At 45.0% G+C, this 13,187-nt stretch overlaps 1 protein-coding gene across 1 annotated transcript in view; it reads left to right on the forward strand.

Annotated features, from left to right (window-relative positions):
- The window catches only part of T265_08843 (hypothetical protein), a gene marked incomplete at both ends in the record, with an annotated part of 43,181 nt that extends 40,073 nt beyond the window's left edge, over positions 1-3,108 (forward strand). Inside the window, 3 exons of the mRNA XM_009174755.1 lie at positions 697-1,019; positions 1,947-2,415; positions 2,700-3,108. Of these exons, the coding sequence (XP_009173019.1) occupies positions 697-1,019; positions 1,947-2,415; positions 2,700-3,008 (1,101 nt within the window). The remainder of the gene's footprint in view (positions 1-696; positions 1,020-1,946; positions 2,416-2,699) is intronic.
- Positions 3,109-13,187: the final 10,079 nt, after the last annotated feature.

Below are 13,187 nucleotides of genomic sequence, written 5' to 3' on the forward strand. Positions count from 1 at the left end.
AAGCAGCTCTGCCTATCCCTTAAACGTGATTGCCTGTGTTTCTGTTTATCGTTTAATCAGTTCTTAATCCACGCCGTCCATACCAGTGACGGCGTGATCAGCTACCTGTTTCACTCAGGTGGTCTTGTCACCCACCCTCACATCTGCTTAGTACTGTCTAAGATCTAGTGGAACTAATGACATGTCGTAATGGACGTTCTCGAACCTGTCTGATTCCTAAACCGTTCAACCGAGGTGGACGATTTCCTATACTTCGCAATTTAATCGTTAGAGCTCATTATTATCAAGTACTTTTGGAAGAAGGTGAAGAATAGGGTGAAACTTGATGTCCTCGGCTTTCTTCACATGAAAATGGATCGACAGGTGAATACCCTCTGTTTACACACGGCTGCAACAGTCCGTTGCTCCACAGTACCCTCAAAAACATCTACCGCGCTGCCAAATGTCCTAACCTAGCCCCACCTTACCTCTAAGTCCCTATCCAGACTACGTTCACCACGCACCAGATCCTAAGTCAGTATAATTTGCATATTACATGAGAGTTACACTATCACAATAACCCTTTATGGCTTAGCTGGTCGTCTAATCAAGTGGCAGATGGATGGTCTCGCATATATTTCACGTCTGACTTCTGTTTTTCAGTCTCATTGTCGGTCTCACCCTTTCTGTTGACCTGTTCTTTCATATTTCTCTCAGCTACGCAATAGCCTGCGTTTCATGTTGGGTAACCTCGTGGACTTTTCACCGATAAGTCAGCTGGCATACCTCCGTGACACACAGGCCGTGAAATGTACAAATGTGAACCAGCTCATTTTCGACATCATTGAGGCAACTTCTCCAAGCTCCCAGTGCCAAAAACCGGGTGCCCTAAACTGCACAGTCCTATATTGGCTTGGATGCCTTGTAAAATCGGCTCGATCCGAATATTATCCCACCTACCGGTTCAACGCTCTCCTTTCTGAAGTAGATCAGTTGCTCTCCCGTCTATCTTCTATGTATATAACGGCAGTTAAAGATATGTGAGTGCTTTTCCCGTTGATTTAACACTTGGATTCCCAAATTCCTCTAATCAAGCCTTCACGCTCTTTATTTTCACTTGCTGGTGTGTCACAGCCCACAACTTGTGCCCCATTTCTCTTCGCAGATCATTCCAACCTGATTCTAAGTCAGACCAGTGACCTAGTTATCTGCGTCTGTTCATGAAGCACACTGATGATGCCATCTTCACATAACCAACTAGGAGATGACACATCATACATGTACAGTAACGCGGATGCATGTAGCTCATTCCATCAGGTTTGGACTGCAGTCGGTGTAATAAGCAAAACCTAAAACAAGACTGGTTGTGAATGCGCTTGGTGCTCAACTAATCTGAAAATTACCCACATTCACTGGGAACAGCTGCTCAGTGGGAAGTGTTTTAACGAACTGACGTAACGCCTGTTAGTTGCATGACGCGATTCTATTTCTCTGCGCCCATCGTCCAACATGTGTGGGGCAATCACTTCGTTTTATGGTCATAAAGAACTTGCAAGATCACTGGAGGTTTCGTGCTCTCTTTGGTCAAAGTTGTCTTTCCATCCTGTCCGTGTAGCTGACGATTTGTACACGAGATACTGTCAATTACGTGGCGCCTGTTGGACGCAGGTGGAAGCTTCCTTACAAAGTTTGGTTCCAGTTGCAACTACAAACACCAGCAACATCTTGCATTGAGGGTAGCTGATGCTCCGTCAGATTAATCAATCATATGAATATACGAGATCAACTCGGTTTACCAGTCACCAAGTTAGTTTTCATCGGAACAACCACAACCATCCTGTTATGTCGCTTGACCGAATATAGCATTCTAGCTCAATACATTACATTTCACTTAGTTTGTACCGTAAATCTGTCATCGGGTGTTTTGAGATTGAACTCACTGTAGCACTACGTCCCTTCCCATACAGCCTGTACTGTGATCCTGTCGACAGCTTCGATCGGCGAATGGTGCAGACCATATTCTTGGTGGCAACCGAGAGCCTGAAAATGCTACTATCTCCAATCATGCCGTACCTGATGGAGGAATGTGAAGAAGCCATACAACGGTCTTGGAAGTCATATGCTTTGATGCCTTCCACTTCTCATACTCGCTCTCTGCTTGAACGCTATTCTTTGAACACATTGTATGGTGGTTTGTCATCAAACATGCCCACCTCTGATTGGTCAACATGTCTCTCAGCCATCGAACACTATGCTAGCTATGCAACTTTGGCTCATGCATGCGAAACCGTTCACGCCTTCTATTTATCAATTATCAATCAGATGTCCTCTGAGTTGAACTTGAACAGCGCTCCGGTCAATCCACTGGTCGGTAAACATGTTCGGCTCCATCTGGATCCATGTTCAGAAACCGCATCTCTCCAAGAATCGCTGCAGGTACGTCAACTCTTTGGTTGCATTCAAGGACAATAGAATGCCGAACGAGGTGGTGCCCAGACTCTGATCATAAGTTTTCGTTCGAAGCAGGTGAACCATTGTAGGCATGTGTGAGCCTTGTTTCACTACCATTTTATGCCAGCATTGGCGATAGAATGTTAACCAACAGTGCATGTTTGATTGTGCAACATGTGTTTGTAGGCCAAACGCACCATCACGCAAGAAACGCCGAGTTTCGGTTGCAGTGAATTTTCTTACAGACAGTCTGCTCTACTCCATTTCAGATGCTTCACCCGACGAGAACATTGGGCAGTGCTAATTCAGAGCTGTGTCGACTGTTCCGCGCTGGTTCTGTCAGTTGGTCCTTTGGCGATGATGCACGTACAACCAAAGAACAGGACCCGGATATCCATATACTTTCAGTCCCATACCAAGGGTCGGTAGTCCGTGTACGACTCTCTACCGCACCTCCGGACACCCGATGCCCTAGATGCATGCGGTTTACCCTCAGTCCACCGGCTGCGCTGTGCATTCGTTGTGAATTGGCCCTGATGCCACAAGCCACGGAAACATCTCGACAGAGTGCGCCATAATTTGTAGACATATTTCAATATTAGAAATTTTGAAGAAACGATAGTTTCTGAGAAACTTTGGATTTTTACGACTGCCGGTTTACTCAAACGTTAAATTCAGGGAGGTTTGAAAAGCTTTAAAAAACATGTTCGTTGCAGGTGGATCGTTGGTCGCAATCAACAGGCAGTAATCGTTCGCATCAGAGGAAACGACATTTTATCCATCCACTTTTCCGTTCACTTGTATTTGGCGAGAACAGTCTTTTCTAAAGAACGATCGATCCTAGCGAATATACACTCATTTGCAAACTAATTTGGTTTTTTCGAGAGACTCACCTGGAACCCAGCTGAATCTCTCGTTTGTGATGTTCTCAGGCAACTGAATGTGCTGCACCAGGCCGCCTCATGTTTCAGTCGCTACGATATTTGAAATATCGCGATACATGTATATCTTTGTAATGTACTACTCATAAGGTTACTGTCGACGGATTTTCAGCAACCTTACAAAGACATACAACGATCGATTCTTTTTGATCCTGAAAATTCCGACACGAATCTCTCGAATGGTGAGTTGTTGATTAGATACGGTTACGCGGCAAGGTTGGTCAGAATGAGGTTGGAATCAAAGGGGAAATCTGCCAGAGAAGTCGAACAGGCTGGATAGCACCCATCGACGGCTACTGAATTCGAAATAAAAAGCCATCTGTACCATACAATGCTTTTCTAAAAAACGGTTGCGTGGTACTACTTACTGAAAGATTTGCATAAAAAAATCCCATAGAATAAGCCAGGTTCAATTGTGTTTTGTTGTCACGATGGCCCTTCAAGGTTTTTCATCCACGTCTCTGTCGCTTGCCAGTTCCGGTGTGATTGTCATGTTTAGTCCGCACAGAGGAAAGAAGCACTAGACTCGGGATCCGCTTTGACTGGAGCCTATCAGAAGTGGCGTACCGGGATTCGAGCTCGGAACTTCTGCAATTCGACCTAAACGCTAGACAAACCTTGGAACAGACACATGTTCACACTTTGAGAGGTGATATTTTTGACGAACGCTTGGAACAATAACGCAGTTTTCCATAACTGGGATGGGATGTCTGAGGAGACTCTCTTTAGTATGCTTACTTGAAAAGACCGACGGCTGTCTAGGCCGATAACCTTATGCTGTTTAATTTGCCAGCTGTGTTAGGTTGGGAAAAGAACGGTCCTCTTTGAATAAGATAAAAACGTGCCTTTACACGCTTTTCGCTTCAAGGTCCTTCAACATGACGGTAAACTGTTCCAGGACCATTTGTAAGACGTTCAGATATTGCCTTTAGGACGTGTGGAAGTTTGTTCCAAAGTGCCCCACTGCAGTTCGATCAATTTCGATGTGGGTTTAAAGCCTCTCGCTTGGGCGCAAATTCGTACTCTCTCTCTCTCTCTCAAGAAATTAGAGTCGCTCGCTCAGTTGACGGGACGCCCAACGGACGCTTTGCAGGGCTATTGACGTACAAGCACCATTCATTCATTTTCCATAATGTCAGTGGCTCCACTGGTTACTTTCTGGTTGACTGATTCATGTGAGTGTGCATGCGCTCCAGGTTTGCGAAAGCAATAGATTAATCACTGGATGTGATCAGACTCAGGTACAACCAGAGTGGCTATCCGTGAAGCAAGTGAAGGTTGGCGTCACGGTGAATGGGGCAGACTCAAGAAATCGTGTAGTAGGGGTGTGTGAGTCAAGCAGATGAATTGACACGAAAAGCCGTACAATAGGTGTCAGTGACCGGCCGGTACTGGCAAAACCAGAGTTGTTTGACTTGGCAGCCCACTTGGTAATGAACAAGAGCAGACGACTCCTGCTCGCATTGCCCTAGTTGACTTATTCGATTTCCTGGCTGACCGTTTTGTTGAGTGGTTTAATTTACGATGAATTTTCAGGCTCCTCTACAAAAGTTTTGCACAGCGAACAGAATAGGAAGTCTGTCGCATACAACTTCACGTAAAAGCCAGTAACTGGCTAACGGTGACCGGGCACATCAAAATGACTAGCATCGCCGTTAATTCTATTTGCCACAACTTCGCAACTCACACTAAAGCAGTAGAACCGGAACCTTCCCAACGCGGGACCCAAGCGAAGAGTAAAATACACTGAATTTCGGGGCGTGATGTTATTTTCAAAGTGGGTGCATTAGTCAAAACAATTGATACCACACCACCAAGTGCGTCTTAAATAGACATTGTGTGCCTCGCAATGAAATACTCATGGATATCCTTTAGGCTTATCAAATCCTATTGGTGCTTTGCATTAAACGAGGCCCTTCCGTGATAGGATGAATTTACGACCAGATCAAGGGATGAACACACCGCACCGAGCCCCATGAAGCCAAGTTTCCTCAAGTCAAATGCACACCAAGGGCCATCAATGAACTGAATATCGAGCCAACACTGACCTCTTGAACCTCAGAACACAGTGATACAGAGGAGGTGAGGATGTATATAACTTGCTGACGAACAGATATGAAATGGGTGTCGACTGCGGTAAATAAGAGGTAGTACGACCGTAAAATTTTCAAGACCATCGTGAGAGAAAGGTTTGATTGACCCTAGTTAGGGAACAACAGGCTAACCTTAGGAAAAGTTTGAAGATGTATTGATGATATGCCAAAGCTAGTGCCTGGTATGATAGAAAACAGTGAACAACAGCTGGTTACATCCGTGGTGTGCTGACAACAGCTTACCCGTTGTGTCTGTTATTTGACTTTGTCCATGTGGTTCTTGTATTTCCACCTCAAGTAATATAAACGTATCCGAAGTGTAGTCATACCATAAACTGGCGAGGCGGGATGCCCTTGTTAAGGCTTTCCTGTACTTATTTTACATTTATAATTTCACTGAATGGCAACCCCGAATCCTGATTTCCCGCATGTATCATGGAATTAGAAGGCGCCTGAAATTCCGAATCTTTATCCCACAAGTATTGGTGGTTGTAATTAACATCACGTAGTAGAAATGCATCATTTGTGTGTACTTGCTGAATGTTGGCTTTTATACTTTTCGGGCAACGGTTATCAGCCAAGGCGTGTGATATCGGAACAAACTGATGGAATTAGTCTCGGCCCGCATACTCAAACGTGTCTTTCATGGACCGAGTCTTTATATTTTCCAGGAAAGTGGTCTTTAATCGGAAGGCTTCAATGTGCACCTATTAGCGTAAAGGATTTTTCTGATGATCGTGATCCTATGGTCCATGAACTGTACGTCTGGTGAGAGTGGTAGTGCGCTGTGTGACTGAAATTTCGATGTTAATTGGGCTGCATAAAAGTTTTGGGATTTCTATGTGAATGGAAATCATGTTCTTTTTTTCTTGCTCATCTCCGAATATAGCTGCGTTTCTAATGTTGGGTCTGAGTGCTATCTGGTCTGTGCACTATCGAGCTCGACGTCCCGGCAAACTGTCAAAATGGACCCCGTTTTAAACATTTGATCATGTGTGACAGAGAACGCGACCATGACCTCGCTACGGCAGTAGCCTTCCTCTGATTGGTCTATTTCTGAAGGAATATGGAAGTTTTATGTTTGTGTTGCTGAAATTTTTGTACAACTCAGCTATGTTAAGAAGAGATTTGGGTTGTGTGATCAGTCATTTGGCTCTTTATGATTTCAGCGTAGTGAAACAATGGGCAGTAACCTTGCATCCTAGGTTGTCGTGGACACCTGAAGTGGTCCGTATACGGAGCTGATAGATGACCACTCAAAACTATCGACTTCAAGCTAAGTCACAAATAACCTGGTTGAATTTGTGGGCCTTCCTCGGAAGTGCTCATCGAAGTGGACCATTGTATTTACCGTGGCACCAAGCAGCGGTAACCAACTTATTTACTCTTCTGAAAATAAGACAGCCGACTGTATGTCGTTGTGTTCCGAATACTTGTGTTCTTTTGTGTGCAGTGGTCTTTTCTGAATTGCACCTACGCAAACTCTCAATGTTGACGCGATCCGTGACTTTTCCAATGTGGTGTAGCTGGTCCGGATTGTCTATCCACACAATATACGTAAGAGTACTTGCGTTCCCTCCACTTGATTTATTTTTCTCCCTGGGTTCCTCGTCGCTCTATAAATCGGCAAACAACCAGTCATTGACATATCGCTCACTGAGCCGAAAATATGACAGCGCAAAAGAAATTCCATAGCCTGTTTTCGCCACTGAGACATCCTCAGAAAGTTGTTCCCCACGAGCTTCGGCGATCTCCTTATGCACGCTGCTTATCTGAGCTAATCAACATTGAAGGTGCTCGCCTCGCATTCTCTTTACGGTGATTATTTATCTGCAAATTCTTAATGAAAAGTATTTTATAGACAATCTCACAGTTTAATTAAACGAAACGTCCAAACCATCTCGACACAGGACTGCAGGCACACGAAGTTCAGGTATGAAGTCAGTCATCTGTTTGCTCGGTTTGATCGTTGAACTCGCTGATGTCAAAGTGTGATTTTGCTACTTCGAGACACTCTTGTCAGTATGCAGCGACCACCATAGCACATGAACATGAAAAACTTTCTATCTTGTGCTACTTGTCAGAAAACGGAAATCGAGAATTTTCGCGTGCAAAATTCCGGACTCGAAAGTGATCACAAGTGAAAGGGGGGAGACGGTAACACCCTTTCTGCAAGCGCATCAAATTAGAACCTGACAAATAAGCACTGATTTAGCGATCACGCGACTGGCACGAACGGGAAAACCGGGATCGAGGCAGACCGAGCCATACATTTACGAGTACTGGTGCAAACCACGAAACAGGCGACGACGCCAAGTTACCACTTAAGAGGTGCTGTGTATGCAGGACGCCAGGAAGAGGTCTGTAACATCCACCACCCACCTGGCGCGCCCGCATCCAGCTCACTGAAAGCCAAGCCCAGTTGAACCCATCGGCTTCCTGCAGACTACTCGCTGGCGAACCTTGGGCAGATGCTCGCAGTTCTATTATACTTCAGCGGCTTTTAGGACGGAATCGTTCCCAAGACGACAATGGCAAAGTTGGGAGCGAGAAAGATCGTGCTAAGATTACGGGCGATACCACAGCAGTTCGTTATCTCTTTAGAACCACTAGCCGAAAAACCGTGGCCGATGAATGTGTTCATTTCATCAGCCACGCCAAAACTTCTATTTTCCGGGGAAAACCACCGCATTGGTCCGGTGGTGCTAGCGAAAACATTAACGGGCTGAAGCCGCATAAAGGCCAACTTCGAGCAGGTAGAGTGATGCATGGAAATCTAGTTTCGATATTCGTAAACATTCGTAGAAATTTGGCTATTACTGTCATAACCGCTAGGTTTATAACCTCAGTGAGCACAGTCGAATCATGCGTAGACGTTGAATTGACCTTGCTACACCCAAAGTCAGAAGCTTCCTTCCGACACCCAACAGAGATTTAGCTTTGCTTAGTGGACTGGTCCTCCTTTTGCCTTAAATCTCGGCCAACGTCGGAACCTGGTCAGTTGGCCTGACGAAGCTTTTGTGTCGAAAGTGAATTGTTGCCCAACAATAAATTTATCGATCTTCACCAAATATTTTTTGAAAACGACGACTACTCAATCGGTTCCAAGTGTTTTTCACCTGATTGAATTTACCTGTAGTCGCTTAGGAAAGACCCAATTTCCGAACAATATCCCAGGGAGACATCTGGCAACCTCCGCAGCTTCTGCTTCTGCTTCATGAAACTTAAAGCCATTTAGGCCCAAAACCACGCGAACGAATTAAGGTTAATGACTCATCAGAGAAAAACCTGCGGGCATTTTCTAAATAGACAGAACTTGAAAAACACATCTGGAAAGACGCTTTATGTGTAAACTTTGTATCCGAGGTTACCATCGAAACCAATCTGCTTGTGCTTATGTTCGTGGGGTACCGTTATATTTATATGAACAGTTGTGCTCACTATTGCTTGCATGGCTTACCAAAACTGCTCATTGTATATTTTAGGCAAATATCCCAGACAATGTGTCAAAAAGCACCCAAATAGGTTATATTTGTCCAATGCAACTTTATAAACTTTAGCCCATAATAAGACTGATATTTTTTGCCGTCATATTCCGCTGAATGTTTAGACATTCGTTCCGCCAACGACGCCATTTATCAATATGTCGATCAGTTGTATCAGAAAATTTCTTCTAACTGTTGCCTTACCAAGTTTTTATGGTATTTTGCAATTTCAGCTCTTCTTTCTGATAAAAATGAGCTTACTGACGTAATGCTACCAACTTGGAAAGATGTTCCACCAAATGGGTTGCAATCTCATGCTAATTTTGGAGAATGCTGTGCTATCTTCCGATTAGCTGCACATACCGGAAAGTGAACTGTGGACACAAAGACGCAGTTTCACTGAGATTCCAGCTACCATTTATCTGCACATCCAATCCCTCCACTTCATCCTCCGCACTTTAGCTTCTTGTGAACCTGGCGATATTCAAAACAGCCCCAGGCCACGAGGCTTCAGAGGCGGTCTTAGGTCTTAGTCCAAACTGGCTGGCTGGATGACACCAATTCTGTTGCTTCACCAGATCCGTTGTTCTGGCTCCTCAGTTTAGGCAGTTTTCAATTTTCTTGTTATGTTTCAGGCTGAAGGCCATCTGTTTTACTCTTCCTCGTTTTGTCTTTACCCGACACCCTCAAAACCAAAGGGTCGCTCATTATTCGCACAATGGAATCGAATTTTCGAAAGCCACAACGTGTCCCCAATGGATCAGAGCAATCGGAAAATTGAGTTTCTAGTACCAGCCCAAACTTTTGAGCCCCATATAGGCATCCCAGGGGCGCTTGGAAACTATTCTACCAGATATTTTTTCCAGAAGTAGGATTACCTTGGTGGACAATGAAATCTGGTAAGCTGTAAAAATATGAATGCATATTGGAATGGTTTTCAGACTGAGCATATAGGCAACAAAATCCAATGTTTTGGCGCAAGAAGTTTTGCTCTAATCTTAAAGGTTTTGCAGCTAGGAGCGTTGTGCAGCTAAGTGACCTCAACCCAACAATCTGATCTCACTAGAATCTTCTTCCAAAGGGCTTCTCTGCCCGCGCCGATTTGCGGCGACCACGTCTACATCGGATAATGCCCACTGGTAATGACGCTGTCCCTTTCCCGTACGATCCCCTAAACCCACAAACCCCGCCAATCATGCTTTTTCCTGACATGATCGTGTCTGACGTTACGCCACCGAGTATTTAGGAATAAGTATTATTGCGGTGATGTTGCCAACATTACATAGGGCATCAACTATGATTAAGTAATATGATCAACGCAAAACAACTATCATAAGCAGCTGTGTCGCACAAAATTTCTGTTAACCAGTTTTCCTCGGATGATTTGAACAGATCCAAACCCCAGTGAAGTGTCTCCCTGAGTGGAGCAGGAGTTATAAACTGTTTGAATGCTATCTGTCATTTTAATAACAGCGCGGATCTTCAAAACTTGGCAACGTTTTGAATTTTTACCTTATTGCCTAATCGGCAAGCACAAACAAAGTGAAGTATCGATGACTCTGAAAGTCTGATCAGCAACAAACAGCCATGGGTGACAAAGCGCTGAAACACCCGGTCGGATTGGATTAAATCCCTGTAAAATTCGCCACTCTGAAGCCCCCATGTTTTCCATGAAATATATTTTGGTTCACTTCTGGTAATCAGTATCGTCACTACCGAATGGTATCCCACGGCTGGAAATAACCTCTCGGAGACCATGAGGTTTCCAGCCTGGACGCCCCATAAGAACACGTTTCTGTGCTTATTGGGTTTGTCTGCGTCGTCTCGGTGTGGGTGATTTTCTTCTAATTGGGCGATGCTTCAAAGAAGGTGTGTATCTTAAATGGGGAATTCATTTAATAAACTATAGCATCTCGCTTTTTGGATCAATGCGATGCCCTCTAAATGGGAAGATGTTGTGGCTGGTCTTGCAGCTATGGTAATCTATGGGGATTGCTACGCCCCACAATGCACACGTGAGGCAAAATGTGCAGAACGATTGTTCATGCATTTGGACGCACGTCCTGTTTGAATAGACGAAATCAGAAGCCCATGCCTTCGTTTTCCATTGAAAGAGTTGTACACAAATGTTCTTGTTGCCTCGACAAGAGCAGGCCGTGGATACAGAAAATAGGTGCATCGCCTGTTGGAAGAGACACACGCATTTTCCGGTCAAAGTTCTCGGAATCTATGAGGCATTGTATTGCAGAATATGTCGTGTATCCCATCTTGTCACGTCTAAAAGGATGACGTTGCAGTCTCTGAGGGTGTCATCCCCGGTGCATAAAAAAGGAGGAGGATGTATATGTAGTCATTCGACACGCCACGCTTATGATATATTCACGCTTTCTAGAATTAGCCTACTTGCATCATGATGCATTTTACTCATCCAATTTTTAGCGCGTACAACCCAGCGTTCCGAACACCTGTATGGAATGCTAGAGCCAGTCGAGGGGACATACCAACTTTTCGAGCGACAACTGGCGTTGCCTAGAAGGTTGTTGACCACACCGCCAAAGTGAACCTGTAGCAGTCACTCCCCAAATAGCGCGCCACAAACACTCAAGCCGCGTGACAATATGTCTCACTTGCAACCTTAGCCGAAAACACGTACACTACCACTTTCCATCCATTTTTGCTTACGCGGCTACCACCTGCGTTGCACGCCATTCTTACGAGCTTCACCTCTATCAGGTCAAGTTGTATTAATGTTTAAGCAAGCAGCAAACACAAGACGGCATCCCTTTCTTCGCACTGCACACTACTCGGCCCAACCATACACACACGCCAGCACAGCACAGGAAGCCAACCAAGTTCCACAAGTCTCCACGGATAACTGCGGAGCATGTTTAGTATTTATACTGCAGAGAAGACGAGTCTCGCGTTCGTACTTTCAATCTGGAACTCCCAACAAGTGTATTAAAAACAATTCACTTGTGGACGTCTTCCACTTTTTGCACTGTATCTATATTCATCAAAGTGAACCTAACTATTGTATTCATCATCATTCCACTAAAGCGGACATTTGTTAGTGCTTGTCACATTCGGAAAATCAACCTAACTACGTTAAAGCCACAACACTAACAAGCCATGCTGGTTTGTGTATCGGCTGCCTACTTGCAGTTAAAACAGTCGGCTAGCCGTAAGTAAACGGACGAAACATGAATCCCTGCGGTGCAATACGTCGGCTTGAGGGCAGAACCTGTGTTATAGTAAGCAGAAAAAGGAAGCCTTCTGTGCCGCGTTGCCCGAAAGGGCCGTACCATGGAATGTTGCTGATGGTGGAGCGTCCGCAGCCAAAACACACGGATGGTATATTTTGTGAACATGTTTTTTATGGCTTTTTATGTGAGGAGTGAACGTGACACCAAAGCCTAGGAAAATTTGCCGGTCCTATTTGTTCGACCAAGTCACTCAATACCAATGTCTACATCGATCGTTTCCCTGAAAAACGTTAGTAGTTTACATAGATCAACAAGCCCCTAGCTTTCCATTGACACAGATGTGACCGCAGTCAGATGCCACTGTCATTCGTTGGAAGAACTGGGTAGACCTCGTATCTACATGCCACAGACAACTTGTTCACTAGGGGACCCACACAACAAAGTCTACTGGTTATGCCTAGCAAGCGTCCGAACGTAGTCTCCTGCGCCCTAACTGGCGCATGTGGCTCTAGTGAGCTTCCCCGTTACTGGCAATCACTCGAAATTCAGGCAACTGACCAGGATAAAGGTATATCAGGTGCCATAATAGGGACGAGCTGCTGGCTACTTACCAAACGGAGCAGGTCGACACTTCCGGTGGCAAACGTGGATTCCATGCATGATAAGGACCTCTCCAAACCTGTCGGCTACAAGCTGCCACACACCAGAAGACAGCGTCCCTTTCAGACTCGGCAAACACGGCGAGTGCCACAACAACTCTCGTTTTATAAACGGCCCAACATGCAAAAACGTAGCAACGTTATGGTTGTGAACAAGACAGTAAAAGGTGACTGCTGGAAGAATCTTTTGCCTTCTTAAATAAAACCGAACTCCTCGATTTGGGTGGTGTTTTTTAGTGAGAAGCGAGCTCAAATTGACAACTCCAGGTTTCTCAAGTCTCACTTGGTTTCTATCAGTAAGGTCAGCTTCCTGAAAGCAACCACTGAATGCCCGGAATCTACGGAGACCCTCAGCTCCGCTGGGTGTTGACCAGAC

This window comes from Opisthorchis viverrini (genome assembly GCF_000715545.1).
Source record: "Opisthorchis viverrini unplaced genomic scaffold opera_v5_239, whole genome shotgun sequence".
NCBI classification, from domain to species: Eukaryota; Metazoa; Platyhelminthes; class Trematoda; order Opisthorchiida; family Opisthorchiidae; genus Opisthorchis; species Opisthorchis viverrini.